Below are 21,610 nucleotides of genomic sequence, written 5' to 3'. Positions count from 1 at the left end.
GGAGTGTTTTGGTCTTGTTTGTTTTCCAAAATGGAATCCTATGCACATTTTCATCACCTTTTCTCATTCAGGAAGGCTCTCCAAGTCAGTCAGAAGACCTGTTATTCTTTTGAATGGCTTTATAATATTCCATAGAGTGAATATGCTATATTGTATTTCACCATTTTCTAGTCGATGAGCATTTACTTTGTCTCTAATATTTTTTGCCATATTATAAACCATTCTGTAATAAGTATTTCTAAGATACACCTAGTATTTATGTATACGTGTTTATGTATGTGTCTCCTTACACTCTGGCAGTTTTACTGTGTGATAGTTTTCCAGGAGTGGAACTGCTGAATCAAAGAATATGTTAGCACTTTAGTTTATGATTCTCAAACTGCTAATGATTGTGAGCATTTTTTGATTGTTGGCTTTGTTCTTTTGCTCTTCTAAAAGTTTTAAAGTTTTGAATATGGTATATTATACCTCTGGATTCCTAGCAGTCTCTTAGATTTTTTTCAAACTCTTCCTCTGTGTTTTATTATGTCTTTAGTTAGTCTGGAATTTTTTTGTGTAGAGTTGGGAGTGCTAATTTTAATTTATTTCAAATGGACAGCCAATTGTGCTAGAATTGTTTATTCATGAAATAATTCATTCTACTCAATGGAATAACCACCTCTGCCATATACTATATTCTTATATTATGGAACTATATTTTCTTAGTCAACCAATTTCTATTCTATGGATCTGTTTGTGTATTCCTGTGCTAGTATTTGGATTTATCAGCAACTTTATATGTTGATAATTCAATAAGGCAAGTCTTTCTCCTCTGCCATACACGCCCAAACACAGTTCTTTTTTATACTAAGCTGTTTTTAGTCATAATAGTTTTAACACATATACCCACAGAAAAAATGCTCTCATTAGAATTCTGATCAGAATTGCATTATACTTATGTATCTTTTTTCAGAAAATTGACAGTTGTGTCACTTTATCTTATCCATTATCATAGTATATTTTCCCACTTATTCTGATTCTTTTCAGGTAGGTCCCATCCCTTGTTTGTTAAATTTATTAAGTGTTTTATGGTTTTGTTACTGATGTGAACAGGATGTTTTTATGTTTCCATTTCTATGTGTTTATTGCTAAGTGGAAGAAAACCATTGATTTCCTATACTTACTAAAAAATAGATTAATATTTTTAATGTGAATATAGTGGAACAGTTGAAGTAATGTTTAATACAAAGAAAATTGAGATTTTATAAACCTTAAAAACTATCTTTCCCTCCTTACTATCATCTGTTGCAAATTAAACATTGTAGAGGTAGAATAACCTCTGATTTTGAAACAATAGAGGAAGATATTAATTATATGTTATATTTCTTAAGTAATACTTAAATATTTAAAAGCAATCTTGTATGCTGTGGGGAAATGAAAAAGAATTTATTGTGGTTCTGTTTGCTTTTTAGTAAGTTTTAATATTTTTTGACATTCATATAACCAGTTTTGACAATTTGCAAATAGATCAGAATCAGTATTCTTATAGGTTTGGTAAAGTATTAAATACAGTTTTGTATATACCCTTTTTTTTTTTTAAGTTTTCATTTAAATTCTAGTTAGCACACAGCATAATACTAGTTTCAGGTGTATAACATAGGGATTCAACACTTCCATATATCGCCCAGTGCTTGTCACAACAAGTGCACTTCTTACTCTCCATCACCTGTTTCATCTATTCCCCCCACCTCCCACCTCCTGTAACCATCAATTTGTTCTCTACATTATAAGGTTTGTTTCTTTGCTTGTCTCTTTTTTTCCTTCATTATTTTTTTTTAATAAACTTACTAAAAATTGCATGAATTATCACAAAGAACTTGCCTGTGTAACTACCACCCAGGTTGAGTGCAGCATTTTATTTAGCTTTTTATTTAAAATAATTCTGCACTTAAGAGAAAGAATTCCTGCATACCTTTCACTCAGGTTCTCTTTAACATTTGCCTCATCTGTTGTTCTCTTTCTCAGGGGAATATGACAATTACACCGAATATATATATTCTGTATAATATACCAGTAACATTCCATTTTCTCCTTGGAAGACAGAAAGATAGAGGGCAGATGTGGAAAATGTTATATTGGTGAATCTGTATTCATCTACTTTTTCTGAATTATTTGAAAGTAGTTTGTGTATTTTTGGATGGAATACTAGACAAGTAGATATCATGTCCTTTTCAGGATTGTCACATCTGGAGGCACATGATATCAGATTTTATCACTTGGATAAGGTGTATCTAGTTTCTCTAGTGTGTCATTACTATTTTTTCCTCTTATAATTAGTAATTTGCACTTCTAAGAAAACTGACTTTCTGTGTGTATTTCCTATGTTAGTAAAAATTTTTAAACCAATTTTGAATGACTATAATATTCTATTTTGTATCTAGTATAATTTTATTAGCGATTTCGTTCTATTTTCTGTAACCTGGAATTAGTTGTAAAGGCTTAGATTATATTTAGATTTTGACAGGGACATATAAGTGATACTGTGTTCTTCATATTGAATCATAGTCTGTTGCATCAGATATAATGTCAGATTGTTCTGTTACTAGTTTTACTGTATGTGGTCACTTGGTTAATGTGATACTAGCCAGCTGTTTCTTTTTTAAAGGTACTTTTTTCTTTTTGCAGTTTCCAAGTAATCTGTGGGTAGTTTGGTACCATTGGAATATCCTTTTTTTCAACAGCCTTTTTCTTAATTATTTTAATATCCATTCATGCTTTATCAGTTTTTTCATTGGGGACTGCAAAATGATGAATTTCTAATTCTGTAGTTCTTTCTACATTTATTAGCTGATTTTCTATAAGAAGAATTTTCCTTTATCAGCTGGGTCTCAATTAACTTTATCAGTTAACAATAGTTTCTTATAGGCAAAGTTAAAACATGCTTTATTTTTCTGTTTACCAGTTTTCAGAGGAAGGAATTGATCTACATGCAATCTTAATTTCTAGGTTAAAGACATGCATTTTTAAATGATTTTTATAAACGTGGTATTTGGTGCTTTAAAAATATAAATGTAAGTAGCTTTCAAGTTATCCATGCAGTGAGTTCAGAAATGTTTACAACTGTTTGAAACTAATAATCAGATTCCTTTGTATTTTTTGGTTTTACTTACATTTTATGCTCTTAACACATCTATTAAAAATGATGAAATATTGAAAAGACTCCGAAATATGAAAGAGGTGTGGGAAGTTTACATACTCTGTAAACACCTCTGTAAAGATTCTCTTTCGAGCAGTTATTTTGATAGTTTTGTTGTATATACATAATTTATTTAAAAAGTATTTCTAACCCACCTCTGTCACTTGAATGAATTGCCTTTTCAAATAATTATTGGCTCAGAATGTGTTTTTCATTTTACTAATTTCTATGTATTTGCTAAATAGACTGAACATCAAAATATCAAATTTAGGAAAGAGGACAGGCTCCTTGATAATATTTTTTGTCTTTAGAACGAACCTGGAATTCTAATTTTAGATGCTGGCAGTGTATTTCTTGAATATTACTAATGGCTTTCAATTTGAACTCAAGACTTAGGAAAAGAATTTCTTTAATCTAGCTTCTGATTGGTACCTCTTTAGCAGTAATGCAGAACATTCCGTAACCTTTTGAAGAATTACTGCTTCTAAGAATTAGCTATGCAGCTTCAGAAGTATGTTTATGTGAGACCTGTTGATTTCACTATTGGAGATCTTTATTGTGCCATATTCTGATTCTAAAATGTAGTTAGATAGCATTTGAAATTTAATTATACTTAGCATTTTAATCTATAAGAAATGGATTCCAAGAATTGAAGAGAAAAAATTGGAATTGATAATGACCAATTTCATTTTCATGGCCCTACTGCATGATATCCATCAATTCCCTGTGGACATAGTCTTTCATCTTAACCATTCTAGAAAAAACATTTGGGGATATTTTTGTTTTTCACAAAATGTTTGGCTTTTGAGGCAAGGGGTGCAATAATGGTATGGCTATTGTATATGTGCCAGAATTATGGCCCATGTAAGAGACAACTGTGATATGTTTTGTTTAAAAACTGATGTCTTTAGCCAGTATTCTTATGCCTGGAAATGATTGATTCTTAGAATGTTTGGGTTCTTGGTTTCCAGGAAAGATTTTTGGATTCATGGGAGAGAATAAACTGGAGTTATATCTGGAGGTCAGGAGATTGTGGCTTGTCTGTCCCATCATGGAGTGAGCAAGTATAAGTGTATTGCAGCTGAAAAAGATTGAGCCACATGTTGAGAATATACTTTTTAAAGGATCGTATCCTGTTACCTTCTAGTGTGAGGATGTTCCTTTGAATACTTGTAATTGCCTCTTGAATCTTCACTATTCCGATTAAAAGTAATTCATACACATTTAAGTATTTGTGGTGTTCAAAACTGACCTTAACAGATGGTGCTGCAATATTTCTTTATAATGTCAGTATATAATCCAAAATACATTTCCAAACAGAAAATAAGCCAAAGAAGCCTCTGTGATGCTTAAGTATCCCTAAAATGACATAGGACGGCCCCTTTGTGTCATTGTAGCAAATTAGAGCTGCTAGATGTTGGCACACAGGTAGCTGTTGCGGTAGGAAGTAATCATAACTTGACAACGACCAAGAACTCACAGTATTTGGAAACATTAATTTAGGGGCATACTCTAGAGCAGTTATGTTAACTTTTTCTATAAAGAGCCATGTAGTAAATATTTCAGGCCATGAGCGTTACTCACTTATGCTTTTGTAGCATGCACGTAAGTACCTATAGACAGTATGTACACAAATAGACATAGTTGTATTGCAGTAAAATTTTGATTACGAGACACATACCAGGCTGGATTTGCCTGCAAGCCATAGTTTGAGGAAAATAGGAGTAATCTTGAATGCATCACTTTATTTCTTTTATTTTTAAATTAAAACTTTTTTTAATGTTTATTTATTATTGAGAGACAGAGAGAGAGAGAGCATGAGCATGGGAGGGGCAGAGAGAGGGGGAGACGCAGAATCTGAAACAGGCTCCAGGCTCTGAGCTGTCAGCACAGAGCCTCACGCAGGGCTCCAGCCCACAAACTGTGAGATCATGGCCTGAGCCGAAGCTGGACACTCAACTGACTGAGTCACCCAGGCGCCCCAATGAAGGCATCGCTTTATACTGAGTATAATTTATACCTCAGTGATCACTGAGTTGTGAACTGTGTATTCAGTATTGCCAGTAATGTATGAAAGTTATAAGAACTTTTTAAAAGATTTTCATTTGAAAAGTTACTATTTTTGAAAGGTGCTGCTTAAAGGGAGTCAGTGTATCTTCTCATTTCCCAGATACTGAATAAAAAATGTTTGTTACCCCTGGCAGTTTTCAAATATGAGCCATATCCTTCAAGGAGCATCACCTCTTACATATATGTACAATTAGAAAGATCCTGCAAAAGCACATAATATTTTATATTTTGATGAAAGTATATGTAGATTTCCGGTCAAGTTTTCATATTAGTACTTACCCTGTTGATGAAATTAAACGTTAATTTTTGGTGTGGTCTTTTGAAGCCTCTCAGAGTAACCTTGAGTGGAAGGATAATTTTTTTTCTTCCACTGCTTGGTTTCCAGGACTCTTTTCTGGCTTCTCTGTTTTTGTTTTTTTTTTTTCCTTTTTGTGTTATTTTTGTGTGGCAAAGTTTTAGTCTCTGACTATGAATGAAATTTCACTTGAGGACTTTGAGAGTCTTACAAAAAAGGTTTAACTTGATTTGGCTTGATTGCAAGTGTGTGACTACTCATATTTCAGAAACTTTGCTGATGTTTAATTAATATAAGAAATTGAATGTGTGACATTTTTATCTAAAATGTCTTATATTAGTGTATTTTTATCTCTCAGCTTTTATGCTTATCTGCTGTTTCTAAAGTGACTAATACTATGCTATACATACTATAAAGGCGAACAGCTGCTTGGAGAACTACAAGCGAAGAAAAGAAAGCATTAGATCAAGCTAGTGAAGAGATTTGGAATGATTTTCGAGAAGCTGCAGAAGCACATCGACAAGTTAGAAAATATGTTATGAGCTGGATCAAGCCTGGGATGACAATGATCGAAATCTGGTAAAAGGAATATATTTTTGTAAGAATGTGATAAAAAAAAATTTTTTTTTAAGTGCTAACTCTCCAGTTGTAATGTTTGGCTTTCTTACTACTTTGCTTAAACTTGATGTGAGGGTTCTAGAAATATGAGTTCTTATACTGTAAATGTAATGAGGAAACCATAAGAGGACATTTATACCTCAACCACCCTATTTTGTACTTTATACACTTATATGTGCAAATGCACACATTACTCTGATTCTTACTTTCTGTTTGGAAGTCTATTACTTCGCTATCTAACAATTTGTATTAAAATTATTGGTCACAAAACAGTTACAATGCAATGAAGAAACCAATAAAAGTACTTTGTCTCTAGTTTTCCTTTCGAGTAGTAATTAGCTATAAAAGGCAACAGTTCTCTAATTCAGACAGTTTTTTAAATGTGCAACATTGAGCAAATAAAATGTAATCAACATTTATATTAGTCTGAGTGGAGAATCGCACTTCCTAGTAACTAAGTTAAAAGTGGATTGTGTGGTTCTGTTTCTCCAGATTTCTAGTGGAATTGAATTTTTTTAATCTTTTATCTTTTAGAAATGAGCTACTATTTTCATAGCATCAGAGAACTGTTAGTCATTCACATCCAGGAATTGTTCAGATCTTTCCCAGAAAGTAACTTAAGAGTTTTAGTAAATTCTCTGGACCTGATGACCTTTAAGGTATATAAAGATAAAAATGTAAATAATTTTTTTTTAAATAGTGAAAAGTTGGAAGACTGTTCACGAAAGCTAATTAAAGAGAATGGATTAAATGCAGGCCTGGCATTTCCTACTGGATGTTCTCTAAATAACTGTGCAGCCCATTATACTCCAAATGCTGGTGACACAACAGTATTACAGTATGATGACATCTGTAAGATAGACTTTGGAACACATATAAGTGGTGAGTTTTTGGAAATAATTCCCCCGAAAAAAGTAGTCTTCTCTATGTTAGATGGGGCTCAGGTACTTGAACTTCCTAATTTTCTTCTTTATGCCTCACTTTTCAGTAGAGTTGTGTTGAGCCAGTTTTTGAGATTTACTTTTAAGTATCCTACTACATGGAGTATAATGCAAACCATTGGGTAATTGAGGTTTATAACTCTTTGTATCAAGGTGAGAAGAAATTAATCTTGTTTATCTATTCATGTTGTTTCAGAAATTTATGTTAATAAGAACAACAAACATTTACTTAGAACGTTTAAGTTTACCAACCTTTATATACTTGCTAGCTTTTCTAAATTCTGCCCCCAAACCTTGTTGGGTGAGTACCTTTTATCTCACTTAGGTGAGAAAATAAAGTTCAGATAAAGAAAATAAAGTTCAGATAAAGTACTTACCTGAGGTTTTGCTAAATTGCAGAAGCTGTACTGATTGGCGTCTGTAGACCTTTACATTTTCTCTGCCCACATTACTGTTCCTTAGTCCCCAGGTTTTTCTCTTTTTGATTTGTTTCTGTTTATATTTTTGCTTATCCATCTAGGTTAGTACTATATTGGTGCTATCTTAAAATGTTACATACTGACCCTGGAATTAGTCTTTGCATTGTGAAACTTTTATATAACTTATTTATACTTTTTTTCACTTTGATTTTGAATGCTGTGTGGGTACTTGGACTGCTGCCTTCTTTTGAGCCCATCGTTTTATTTGCATGTTAACTAGGCAGATTAATAGAATAGATGCAGTAGACAAATTGACTAGCTGATACATCAACTTAAAGAAGAATTTTCTCTTTCAGGTAGGATTATTGACTGTGCTTTTACTGTTACTTTTAATCCGAAATATGATACATTATTAAAAGCTGTAAAAGATGCCACTAACACTGGAATAAAGGTATGTGAACTGGAAGCACAATTTCATTCAATGTATTTTGAGCATTTTATAGCCTGTTGAAGGTCTTTGGATTACGTAAGACTGGTCCACTGCCCTTAGGGTTTTAAGTGAACAATTCTAGTATAATATACCAAAGGTTTTTATAAAGGAAGTTATAATATACAAAGCAGTTTATCTAATTGTCCCTTATTTTAGAATACTAATTGTAATAAAATTATGCATTTTGAGTAACAAGTATATATATCATTTTGTTTTTAGTGTGCTGGAATTGATGTCCGTCTGTGTGATGTTGGTGAGGCCATCCAAGAAGTTATGGAATCCTATGAGGTTGAAATAGATGGGAAGACATACCAAGGTATGTTTTTAAAAAATGAATATTATTTTGAAATGCATGTGACCTCTTGCAGAATTAATTTTACAAAGTAGTGTTGAGTGCTTTCTTTATCTCCTGGGAATATAAAGAGGGAAAATGGAGGGAAAATAACTTCATCTTATTAGGAAAACTGTGGTCACTAGGTGGGAACTCTTGCCGAGCTGCGGTGGTAGCTGATAAGATACCCAGGGATTTATCTGAGAATGGCCAAAATGTAGACTTGGTTTTCTGTGACTAAGTCAAATTGAGGCTTAAAAAGAAGCCAGGGACTCATTCCATTGATGAGCCCTTCACCTTTTTTTTTTTTAAGTTGAATTCAGAATTTGGAGTCCAGTTAATTCCTTGTGTGTTTTTTCTTTAATCTTTATTCCCTTTGCCTCTTGGTCTTTCCCAGCCACTGCCTTAGGTACACAGTCCCAGAGTCACCTGTGCTTTGTGCTGCTTTCCCAGCTCTCAGGGTCTAACCACTGTCCTTCCTGATCTGTGCTCACTGCTCTCTCTAACTACTGTTCTAATAACTTTTTAATTTTATTTTTATTTATTTTTATTTTTTAGTGAGTATATTTATTCTAATAACTTTCTTAAGGAGTGTTTCCCACATTTCCTTTAACCAAATCCTGCCTCTCCCTTGTAGTCATCTGAGCAGAGACATTCATACCTCCTTGACCTCTGTAAATTCACATGATTTATTTAGCATTCTTTGCCTGACCTTGTTGATACTGATAGACTACTGTGTTTCTACCAACTGCAGAAGGTATTCTTCCTCTGCAACCTGATGGTGTATGTCCTTGTTGCTCACAAATCCGTAATCCTGTAAACATCAGTGCAAATCAATCATTTGTACAGTACAATCAATATAATTGTCATTGTTTCATTGTTGTAGAGTTGAAAAAACCTTGCTACCTAATTCTGCCTTAAAAGAAAGGCAACTCGTACTGGAATTCTAGCACTGCAGAGATAGATTTTTTTTTTTAAACCATTTTTATTGTGGAATATCACTGAAAATACATGCAACACAAAAATTCAGTTAAACAACTGTAAAAGTTATGTAATTTTATCCCTTGAGAAGTAGAATATTGTCAGCATTCCAAAAGCCCTTCAATTCTGAATACTCTTTTGAATTATAGCAGTCTTCCTCTAGCAAACCAAAGTCTTGAGTACTAAAGTATTTACATTTGCTTTTCTTTGTCTTTAGTATCTAACTATGCATCCTTAAACAACAGTATATTTGTGCTTAACTTTTACATATATAATAATAAAACAATATGTATATAATTGTGCCTGTTGTTCTTTTTTCTTTAGGTTTTATTTTGTTGTTCAGTGTATCCCCAACCTTTCATTTTTATTGTTTAGTATTCCATTGTCGTGAATATACCACAGTTTGTTCTGTAATTGGTCTCAAGACCTTGGAGTTGTTTGGATTTTCCTTATTAACATTTGGAATGTGCTATAATTGTAAAATTTAAGATAGGGAGGTGTGTGGATTCCACTATGTAGGCCAAAGCTTTCTGGAATTTTCTACACCCTGGTGGCAGTCCTGCTAGATTCATTTTGTGTCCTGGGATCTTCAAGCCCTAGGACTGGAAGTCCAACCCCGCCCTTTGTCAACTGAAGAAAAAACTGTATGAGTTGGTTTGTGAAAAAAAAAAAAAAAAAAAAATGTAAGGTTTTACATCCTATCATTTCGACACAGTATCCACATTGTCACATTACCTTTTGGTCCATAACTGTAAAAATATTTTTTGTTTGTAATCACTGTGTACATGACATGTACTGTGTAATATAACTTTATATTAACAGTACCTCCTTAAGGGCACTTGGCTGGCTCAGTCCAAGGAGTGTGTGACTTTATCTCAAGGTTGTGGGTTTGAACCCCATGTTCGGCGTAGAGATTAAATAAAAAAAAAAAAAAACAAGTTAAAAACGAATGAAAAACAATACCTCCTTAGATGACCCCCCATTGTTACCTCATCACATAGTTTTTTCTTTTCCCATCATCCCCCTTTACTCCCTTCTAGTTTTTAGTAAATTGCAAGTAACATCTTTTCTATATTCTGCTAGTTTTCCAGTTTGTATTTAACTATGTCAATGCGAGGTTATTTAGTAGTGCCATATCGTTTTTAAATCAATGCTTGAACTCTGTGCCAGAAAGCCAAGAGATCTGTTTGTGCTTCTGGAAACCTTGAATAACTGTTTTCCTATTATGCCAGTGAAACCAATCCGTAACCTAAACGGACATTCAATTGGGCCGTATAGAATACATGCTGGGAAAACAGTGCCCATCGTGAAAGGAGGAGAGGCTACAAGAATGGAGGTATGTATGCCATACATACAAAGTGTTTATTGTGAAGCATTCTGATTTTTTTTTTTCCTAAACTAAAGTTAGTGATAGTTGAGTATATAGTATGTTGAGCAAAATTAATTTGCCATCTTTACTGGTCTGTGCAAGTATGCAAATTGTGTCTGGTCAGGCCAGGGCTCAGTCAGCTATGGAAGTTGGGTATGTCAGAGGATTGTTCATTCAACACTTAATGAGTATTTACTAAGCATCTCTTAGATGCCAGTCTCTTTAGTAGTCACTGAGGATGTAGTAGTGAACAAAATAAAATTCCCTGCCTGTATAAAGCCTACATTCCAATAGGAGGACATAGACCAAAAAGTGCTAAGGAGATAAAGCAAGGAAGGGTGGATGACTACCAGGAGGTTATTTCATGTTGTTATTGTTGGTTTGTTGTTTTTTTTTTTTAATTTTTTTTTTCAACGTTTTTTATTTATTTTTGGGACAGAGAGAGACAGAGCATGAACGGGGGAGGGTCAGAGAGAGAGGGAGACACAGAATCGGAAACAGGCTCCAGGCTCCGAGCCATCAGCCCAGAGCCTGACGTGGGGCTCGAACTCACGGACCGCGAGATCGTGACCTGGCTGAAGTCGGATGCTTAACCGACTGCGCCACCCAGGCGCCCCTCATGTTGTTTTTTATATGAAGTAAATAATAACCTCAGCCTGAAGTTGACAAATGGCAATTTTAATTGGTTCTGAATTTTTCTTCTCTCCCCTTGACCTTACATATTCTTTAGGAAGGAGAAGTGTATGCCATTGAAACCTTTGGAAGCACAGGAAAAGGCGTTGTTCATGATGATATGGAATGTTCACATTATATGAAAAATTTTGATGTTGGACATGTGCCAATAAGGTGAGAGACTGTTGTTTTTATAGGAGTATTAAGCTTCTTTTCCCAGTTAGTAGCATTTTTAAAAATGTGACAAACGTTCACAGTGGTATATTCATTAATGTACAGTTCTATAGCCTACCAGTAAGTTGTGTGGATTTTTATAATACAGCAAGGAAATTGGCCTGTTAAAAATCTTAACTGAGATGAAAATGATATAGGCAAGTATTCTCTTCAGATCCAGTTTCTAATAATTGTTAATACTTTCAGAGAGAATCATTTTGCTGGCATTTCTAGGTTTTTGTTCTTAATATATTCCTATTGATAAACTTTCTATTTTTACCTTTTTTTCCCCCTTAAACTTTTTGGAGAAGATGGTTGAAGGATGGATTTATACCTCCTTTATGTGCAGGTCTTTCAGCTTGGTGCACAAAAAAGGAAATTAACCACCATAATACTGTTGATGAGTCTCTACTGGGAATTTAACACACACATGTGTAGACACATAAATAAATACGTAAGATAGTCTTCAGGTGGTCTCCCATTCAGCTGCCATCTATAATTAGGTATGGGCTGTTATACATTCTGACTTTTGAATGTTGAAAGAGACAAAAAGTTTTTTTGAAGTTAATTACCAAGTAAAACCACAGCTACCATATGAGTTTTCCTTAATGGGGAAAATGAGTTGGTAACTTTTTAGTCACCTGTTAATTTTGGATTTTCTCCTCTTAGGCTTCCAAGAACAAAACACTTGTTAAATGTCATCAATGAAAACTTTGGCACCCTTGCCTTCTGCCGCAGATGGCTGGATCGCTTGGGAGAAAGTAAATACTTGATGGCTCTGAAGAATCTGTGTGACTTGGGCATTGTAGATCCATATCCACCATTATGTGACATTAAAGGATCATATACAGCACAGTTTGAACATACCATACTGTTGCGTCCAACGTGTAAAGAAGTTGTCAGCAGAGGAGATGACTATTAAACTTAGTCCAAAGCCGCCTCAACATCTTTTATTTTCTAAGCTTTGTTGGAGTACATTATACCACAATTAATTGCAACATGTTTGTCTGTTTAACAGTGGACCTATGTAATGCTTTTATCCATGTTTAAAAAGGAAGGACTTTGATCAAATGCAAACCATCTAATGTAATTAGCCAAGGAAAAAGCTTTCAGGACTTTCAAATGTTAACTGTTTTTCCCATCTAGGAAATGCTATAAAGCTCAAATTAGTTAGGAATGACTTACACATTTTTTGTTTTAAACACCTAAGAGAAGCTTTTCAGATATTTATATTGCCATATTCTTAATTGAATGCTTTGAATGACTACATCCAATTCTGCACCTATACCCTCTGGTATTGCTTTTTAACCTTCCTGGAATCCATTTTCTAAAAAATAAAGACATTTTCAGATCTGAGAGCTACATTTCAATGTCTGTGGTTATAATTCTGCACAGGAAATAGCTGAACTTAACGTAGGGAAATGTAGAGCCTTTTATCTGGATTGTAGACCTCTACACTGAAACTTTTCTTCTGACATAATGGCTAAAACAAGATCTACACATGCATAATGTGGGAAAATCTTCACAAATTAATATAAAGCTTTAGGAATGGTTTGCCTTTGTTTTCTTTTTAGAACCATATTAGTCTTTGTCTTTCATTTTTTTCCCAGGACATTATGAAGATTAATTGAAACATGACCTAGTAGACAACATTGTACCAACTTGAAACCTTGATTTAGTAAAATCTCAACATTTAGATCCTTTATCCAGTGGTAGTTTTTATCAGGAAATGTATTTAGCTTGCTCAATAAACCAAAAGGGCATTTAAGACTACAAACACTAGAACAGGAAAACTTCCCATACTTGGATCTTGCTATAATTAGAAACGTTAAATTGAACTATTAGGCATTTCCATTAATGAATCAAATTCACCCTGCCCCTTGACTGGCTTGAATTAAAAACTAGTGGCATTTCAGTTACACTAATTATGGCAGCTAAGTGCGTAAGTTGAATGTAAGATACCTAATATTTACTTATTTAAACTGAGTCCCACTACAGATTCTTGAACAAATTGCCTGAATTCTTTGTAACCGATTTGTTGGGGATGTTCCAACACAATTTCAAAATTGTTTATGTACCAAGGTAAAGCCTTAATTTGTATATGCTTTAGCACAATAAGATTCACTGCCTCTGGGATGCTGTTTAGTTTGTATTTTGTTTAATGTTTTTCTCATAGGAAGAAAAACTGGATTTCTGTACTTAGATCATTTATTATATATATAGCATTAGAGCTATAAATGTTGTCTTGTGGGGTAAACAATCTAGTTTTCAGTTATATGAGCCATGTTTATTATGGTGCTAATGTTCAATAGCTACTTTCAGATTATTTTCTCCAGTTTCTGTGATGTGCTAGTGGCAGAGCTCACAAGCTCATGCTTAGACATGTTATAGGGCTTGGGCCCTCCAGCTAGTTCTCTTGGGGTTCTGAGTCCATACTACTTTGATGTGTTTTGGTGGGAGATATAAAGTATCTCAATTTCTATGCTCAAGAGTTTTATAATTTACCCTGTGAATGAAGAATATTGGAGCATTATAAGACCTCTCTTTAGCAGTAGGGATCTCAAACCAGTTATAACCTCCAAGCTCTCTTCCTAGTAACTCTTGTGAGCAGTAGCATCGCTGCATGCCCCTGGAATAGCTGGAAGAAATATGATCTTGTAAATAGGAAAGCTGTCACTTAAAAACATTGTATTGTTTACCTACTAGCCATGTATCTCTTGAAATCATTTTGTTATGTTTACAATGATGTACCTTATTAGTAACAAATTATTAGTTGATGTTTAACAAATAGTGCCTTTAGTAAATTATTTTACAACCAAAACACGTTGTTTTTTGTTAGATCAACTTAGCCGAATGTAGAAGTCTACACTAAGATGTACAATAAGAAATTTAAGTTTCTGTTCATTGGCTAGGTTTTGGTTTTGTAAATTTAATACATCTTTTTATATCCATTTTAAGTTTGTAGCAAAATTGAGCATCAAGTACAGGGTTCCCATATACCCCCTTGACCTCACACACATAGTCTTCCGCCTAGGTTTTAGTTTTGCAGGATTAAAAAGTAAAAGGCTCGGGCGCCTGGGTGGCTCAGTCGGTTGAGCGTCTGACTTCAGCTCAGGTCATGATCTCACAGTCTGTGAGTTCGAGCCCCACGTTGGGCTCTGTGCTGACAGCCCAGAGCCTGGAGCCTTTTTCAGATTCTGTGTCTCCATCTCTCTGAACCTCCCCCGTTCATGCTCTCTCTCTCTCTCTCTCTCTCTGTCTCAAAAATCAATAAAGGTTTAAAAAAAAAATTAAAAAAAAAAAAAGCTATATGCATACATATAGGTGTGTATACCTTTAAAAAAAAAAAGTAAAAGGGTAAGTCACTTTCTTTCTCATATATTTTTATATTGAAATAAGTACTGAAACATCTATACCATTACAAACAGCAGATCTTCCAGAGTTGTCTTTAAATTATCTCCCTAAAACCAGGTGCTAAAGTGTATAGCAGTTTACCCAAGTATAAAGTAATCCTTGAAATTAAAAAAGGCTAGACTCAGGTATCTTGACCACATAAATCTTTAATGAGGTATAATTACGTTAACAGTTGAGGTAACAACTTGCATAGGTAATTAAGTGAAAGATTTTAAACTTTAGCCATTTAATACTCAGGCTGTATTTTGGCATAAATGACTTGTCTGTTCAGTGATAAATTCTCATTGCACTTCATCATCAGCTGCCCCAGCAACTTGGCTCTCTGAAATTTAAGGAAAATTTACTAATAGAGGTCCTTTTCAAGCTTATACTTAATAGATGAACACTGGCAAAAAACAGCATTCTATAGGGTATTATCTTTCATGAAGATTTTAACCTACAAGCAAACCTAAAAAGAATAAATGATCTTCCAGTGGTTAACACTGAGCTAAGATGTGAAATAGCTGATCTATAGAGGTTAGTGGATGATAAATTAGCAGCAGTAGGATTTTAAAGAGATCTAGTAAGATTATTTGGGAAGAGCAAAGAGTATTTCATAACATATTTATAATAAAATGGAAGTTTAGATAGTTTTTTTTAAAAGGGCCAAGTATTTGAACATCTGAGGTTCCTAGTCTTCACATAATTGGAGCAAGAGTAATCCAAGCCGATTTAGAAAATGAGATTTAGAAAAATTATTTAGAAAAATGATGAACATCTTGCCCAGTTGCCAATTTTGAACAATTATCTTCTCTGTCCTAAGCAATTTTTTCTCTTCAAGAAGACTTATTTTTTTCCTTTAAACTAAAAATCTCAAGATATGATACAGTACAAAGCTTTTAAGAGATCTAATGTTAAACATACAAAAAAACCTCATATCCAAGTTAAACTGTACTTGCTTACCATAATACACTGCTGAATTCAGATTTTTGATAAGACTGCTTTATTAGAATCTGGACAAACCTGTTTGCTGCCAAACAAATCATTATAAGTCCGAGCCATCATTGTTTTCATGTCCACAGTACTGAAGTAATTTAAATATACTACTTATAAAGCTGTCATTTTCATTTGTATGAAGTTTGACTATGCCAAATAAAGAACAATTATTAAAACTTAATACATTTTTGAAAAAAATGAAGTTCCTTTAACCAAAGGAATGTTTGTTCTGAGTCCTGTAACACACAAAGCCTCAGGAGTATCAATTTGTGTGACTGATGAGTATTTAGGTAATACCTTGGTATTTCACAGTGAATGTAGTAGTTTAACTGCCTTCAAGGGGCAGAGGTAACTTCACTATGCAAATGGCCTGAAAGAAATTTTTTCTTTTTTGGTAATATCATTAGTGAAGACTATCTAATTTCCACCTAATAAGAATTTGTATAGAAAATACCTACAAAAGCTAAATTAAAAAATGTATAAAATGATGCCACCTGAACTTCAGTAAAAGATTGCACAAATTCATGATCTGAGCCAATTAAGACATGAAAATATAAAAGAAGTAATGCCAGTATGAAGTAAACACTGAAAGTTTAAAACTCCCAAGTACTTGAGAAAAGGTTAGTTACCTGCTGTCATTGATATACATGTTTATGCTAATTTTGTCTCTGTAAAAACAGTTTTGTTGTGGATACAAAATGTAGAAACTGTGCACTGAATCCTAAGTAAAAAATTAAAACAATGAAGCTCAAAATTGTAAGCCCTTTTAAAAAGTATATATAAAATCACAAGAAGAAAGCCCCACTGTCTTTGGATCAGCTAAGGATTTCATTAGAAGAGGTATCAGCTTCTTCATTGGGATGTTGGCTACCAGACAGGAGTTCTGGAGGCAAGAGTTTAGAATGTCCATTCTCAGTAACTCGCTGGGTATAAAACAAGATATAAGCTTGGGCCTTGCATACTTCATCCATAGTGCACATGCTTAGCTTGGAATCATTGCAGTGTACCCAGAACCCTAGAGTGAAGCACAGAAATATACCTTAATGTTTATAAAGGAATTTTAGAAGTTTCTAGTATAAATTAAAATGGATTTAAAGGTATTAGTTTCAGTAAGAGTTAAAGTTTCTTTGAAGGGAAAATAATTAGCCAACTCCTTTCTTTTAAATAGTTTGGGCAGTATGTTACTCTGGATTTATCTACCTTTATTCTACAAGTAGTTTTAAGTTAAAGAATCTGATTAGTTCACCTGACACAATCTTTAATTCCAGGTTACCAGTTAATGCTTTTGCTACTAGTCATACTGTAAAGCAAACAGTGTACAATTCACTCTTGGTAGTTTATTGTTAAATTAATTGCCTTCGTGGATTATGTGGGCTTTCTGTCCACACGTCTTTTGTGTTTATTTTGTGTAGGGTGAAGGGAAATGGTATGAATGTGGAGGCTCAGTCTTCGTTCAATAGTAGGTAAGGAAGGGAAATAAAAAAACCCTAAGTCACTTGTTACCTATGAAGACTGTCCTTGAGGGTCCATGGAGGCAGTAAATTAAAGTGAGTTTTGTTAAAACCTAAACTCAGAGTTTATTCTAAGTATCTGTGATCCCAGTTTATTAGATGGTCTGTTCTCTAGCAAAATTAACTAGATGAAACCAGTAAACAGAGGACTTGCCCTTAGAAATAACGCCTGTAATAAAAGATAGCACTAGGGTGCCTGGGTGGCTCAGTTGGTTAAGTGTCCGATTTCGGCTCAGGTCATGATCCCACAGTTCGTGAGTTCAAGCTCTGTGCTGACAATTGGGAGCCTGGAGCCTGCTTTGGATTCTGTGTCTTCGTCTCTGCCCTCCCCCACTAGTGCTCTTTCTCTCTCTTTCTCTCTCTCTCTCTCATAAATAAACATGAAAAAAATTATATAAAAAAAGATAGCACTGAATTAATGCAACCATTCTTACTATCTTATTGCTACAGCCTTTGAAAGTCAAAACTACTACAATCCTGCAGAAAATATCCATTTTCTGCACAAACTCTCAGTTTTTTAATGAACTATGGAAGTATTCTTGAAAGAAAACAAAAGGTCAAGTGGCTTCACTTAAGATGATTTAGTGGTCAATTTAGAAATTGTAAAGCCTGAACTCCAGCTTCCAAATTTGACCCAAGATAAAATACTTTTCCCCATCTACCCATCTATACCTCCTTCAGAATTATAGCAGTAGGCAGTGTAGTGTCCTGAGCCAAATCCTTTCCCATGGTGCATTACTACAGCAGATAAGTCATAGATAAAACATTCTGGTCTGAGGGATTTCAGGGATTCCCTGCAGCAATAAGGCTCCATGTTTAAGATTTCTTCAAAGCCAACATGAACACCAATTTTCTCTCGGTTATTACGTCCTGACCACCTGTGAACAAACCAGGGTAAAATTATTAAAAAAAAAAAAAAATCAATGGAATATAAACATGTGCCAGGTTCAGACAGTCATAATAATAGGTCTCAGTATAGAATACAAAGTATCATATGTAAAATAATGTAAATATAAAATCCTTTCAATGCTGAAGGTGGCTATAAATGGAAGAATTTAGGCTTATTAAACAGGTCTAGTCAGGTTTTAAAGTATCTGCCTTCTGTAGTTAGATGATAATACAGGAAGAAAATTAATATAGGAAGGAAATTACGGCCCTGTGGCAGTTTCCCCCTTCTAATGGATTAATTTAAAGTACCAAAGGGTTTTTAAATTTTTATTTATTTTTTTTAGAGATTGTATTTATTTTTCATTAAAAAAATCTTTTAAAGGTTTATTTATTTATTTTGAAAGAGACTTACAGAGTGCGAGTGGGGTAGGGGCAGAGAAGGGGAGAAACGAATTCTAAGCAGGCTTTGCACTGTCAGCACAGAGCCTGACACGGGGCTGGAACCCACAAACCTAGGATCATGACCTGAGCTGAAATCAAGAGTCGGATGCTCAACTGACTGAGCCACCCAGGCACCCCTAAAGATTTTAAATAATCTCTACACCCAACACAGGACTTGAGCTCACAACCCCAAGACCAAGAGTTGTAGGCTCCACCAACTGACCGGCCAGGTGCCCACCAAAAGGTTTTTAATTCTCTGTTGCCTTGTCACACCATAAGGGAGATACCCCAGAAGCTAGAGTTTGTACTTGGGAAATATACTCTGGATCCTTCTTGGCCAGATGTGGAGAAAAAAACAGAACAAAACCTCTAATTCCTCAGAACACTTCAGAGCTCTTAAAAAAAAAAAAAAAAAAAAGGAACTGTGACCCTTCCTTGTAAGTCAGCAAAATACTTATTAGGGATAGAACTCTAATAGTGCCTCTATACTGTCCTTTTCCCAGCCTGTTGGTCATCCTTCTTGGTACTAGATCAAAACATGGCAAACAATGTTTTTATCATACACAGAGTATGAGCTGGTGCTACAAGGGAAAATAATGTAATACATGGTTGTTCTTAGAAGGGATTATAATGCAGCTTGGGGTACTGTGGTGCAGAGACAAAAGACAGCCATTGATGAAAATATAATAGCATTAAAGTACTAAAACATGAAGTTATGATGGATAAAAATAAGTAGACAAAGGAGAAAGGAATATAGATAGGTTTTGTGAAGTCTAAATATGTGAAGATGCTATCAGTACGATATAAACTGGTATGGAACCAAAGGTGAGACTTGCAAATTAAATGGACTAAGACTCATATCCCAATCCTTCCCCATGAAATGTATGAAAAATCCTACATCCAGTGCACCTTTAGTCAGGATGGAAGACCAAGCACGTTAAAAAAAAAAGGCACTTGCTTAACGTAAGTTCCTATAATTCTTATCATTCACAAGTTTATATTTTATTTAACCATAAAATTCAAACCTTACATTATTTAATAATGCTCAATAAACACTTGTATGCCATCTAAATAGACAATTGATTCCTATTGATAAGTTTGGCACCCAGTTTTTTTCTGCTGATACAGTAAAATGTGGGTGCCTGGGTGGCTCAGTGGGTTAAGTGTCCAACTCTTGATTTCAGCTTAGATCATGATTTTTAAAAAAATTTTTTAATGATGATTTATTTTTGAGAGAGACAGAGCACAAGTAGGGGAGGGGCAGAGACAGAGGGAGACACAGAATCGGAAGCAGGCTCCAGGCTCTGAGCTGTCAGCACAGAGCCCGACGTGGGGCTTGAACTCACAAACCATGAGATCATGACCTGAGCTGAAGTTGGACACTCAACTGACTGAGCCACCCAGGCGCCCCTCAGATCATGATCTTGAGGTTTGTGAGTTTGAACCCTGTTTTGGGATCTGCACTGACAGTGCGGAGCCTGCTTGGGATTCTCTCTCACTCTCTCTCTGTCCCACTCATGCTCTCTCTCAAAATAAATAAAACACAAACAAACAAAAAAAAAGAAATACAGTAAAATGATAACAAGATAACACTATACCCTAAGTGCACAGTGGTTTACTTCAAAGAGAAGGGAGAGAATAGACTGGGAGACACACATGGGGAGCTTTTACGGTACTAGAAACGTTCCATTTCTTATGCCTTTTCAGAGGCTCCTGTATGCCCCTGTCCAATCCCATTCTCCCTTTTATCTTTTATATATCCTATATATTTTATACACTGGCAAATCTTCATTCAAAGATGAAGAAAAAGGAGAAAGACAAAGTGGTAAAGGCAGCATAAGCAAAATCTCTGAATCAGAAATAAATATGGCATGAAGGGTCAAAAATGTTTTGGGCAGAAGATGGAAAGGGAGTCAAACAGGTTTAACTCTAAGGAAAGCTTCAAATACCAGGTTAAAGCAGCAATTATGAAGAACAGGAAGTTCTTTAACAGTTTACAGTAGCCGATTCAGTACCAATTTATGTAACCAAAATTTGAGTCCTTTCAGTTTTTTCTTTACAGAATCTCTTTTATGTTCTTACCTCTCCATGCTCCCTGGCCCTGGAATACAACATTAACCTCCTAATTAGTCCTCCAGTTTCCACTCCACTTGATTTTATGCACAATGGCAGGTCTTGCCCGACTTCACTAAACCTTTTGTTTATACCCTTCCCTGTTCCTTCCTCCATACCTTTGTTCACGTTGCTCCCTTAGGCTAAAGTGCTCCTCCTTCTGTACATGCCCCATTCATTCACTTAGTAAATATTTTCGGCCAAATACTATGCACAGAATTTGGTTCTGGGCCTTGGGATACAGGAATGAAATAGACAACATTCCTGTCCTTACTGAGCTTCTGTTCCACCAGCAGAGGAAGAGAAATAAGTAAACTACTAATTGCAGGTGATGGGTTCTGCCATTTAAGCAGAAATAGGGTAATATGATAATGAGGGTTGGGTGGTACTACCTTTTTTTTTTTTTTTTTTAGAAAAAAAAGAGAGAGCTTGAGCAAGGGTGAGGGGCAGAGGGAGAAAGAATCTTAAACGCTCAGCACGAGCCCGACACAGGGCTAGATCCCACAACCCAGGGATCATGACCTGAGCCAAACGTGAACCCTTAACTGAATGGGCCACCCAGGTTCCCTGAGTGGTGCTACTTTTAAGTAGGATGGTCAGGGAAGTCTGCTCTAAAGAGATGACATATAAACTGAGGTCTGAATAATATAAAGACCCCTATGCCATAAAGAGAGGCTTTGGGAACATCAGCTAAC

The 21,610-nt window shown here is 34.9% G+C and overlaps 2 protein-coding genes across 11 annotated transcripts in view; one reads left to right on the top strand and one right to left on the bottom strand.

Annotated features, from left to right (window-relative positions):
• Positions 1–12,930, top strand: part of METAP2 (methionyl aminopeptidase 2) — a 29,131-nt gene extending 16,201 nt beyond the window's left edge. For both annotated transcript variants that reach the window (XM_058741758.1, XM_058741757.1), the window contains exons 5-11: positions 5,958–6,119; positions 6,859–7,040; positions 7,875–7,969; positions 8,228–8,324; positions 10,553–10,656; positions 11,420–11,535; positions 12,244–12,930. In XM_058741758.1, the coding sequence (XP_058597741.1) occupies positions 5,958–6,119; positions 6,859–7,040; positions 7,875–7,969; positions 8,228–8,324; positions 10,553–10,656; positions 11,420–11,535; positions 12,244–12,496 (1,009 nt within the window). In that variant the 3' untranslated portion in view covers positions 12,497–12,930. The remainder of the gene's footprint in view (positions 1–5,957; positions 6,120–6,858; positions 7,041–7,874; positions 7,970–8,227; positions 8,325–10,552; positions 10,657–11,419; positions 11,536–12,243) is intronic.
• Positions 12,931–15,116: 2,186 nt separating this feature from the next.
• USP44 (ubiquitin specific peptidase 44) overlaps positions 15,117–21,610 on the bottom strand; it is a 56,106-nt gene continuing 49,612 nt past the window's right edge. For 7 of the 9 annotated variants that reach the window (XM_058741748.1, XM_058741747.1, XM_058741749.1 and 4 more), the window contains 2 exons: positions 18,147–18,352; positions 15,117–16,978 (listed from right to left, as the gene is read on the bottom strand). In XM_058741748.1, the coding sequence (XP_058597731.1) occupies positions 16,779–16,978; positions 18,147–18,352 (406 nt within the window). In that variant the 3' untranslated portion in view covers positions 15,117–16,778. The remainder of the gene's footprint in view (positions 16,979–18,146; positions 18,353–21,610) is intronic. The other 2 variants (XR_009265435.1, XM_058741756.1) reach the window with 2 other exon arrangements.

This window comes from Neofelis nebulosa, chromosome 8 (assembly GCF_028018385.1).
Source record: "Neofelis nebulosa isolate mNeoNeb1 chromosome 8, mNeoNeb1.pri, whole genome shotgun sequence".
Lineage (NCBI taxonomy): Eukaryota > Metazoa > Chordata > Mammalia > Carnivora > Felidae > Neofelis > Neofelis nebulosa.
The sequence above is the reverse complement of the archived record's forward strand: the minus strand, read 5'-3'. Positions and strand labels throughout refer to the sequence as shown.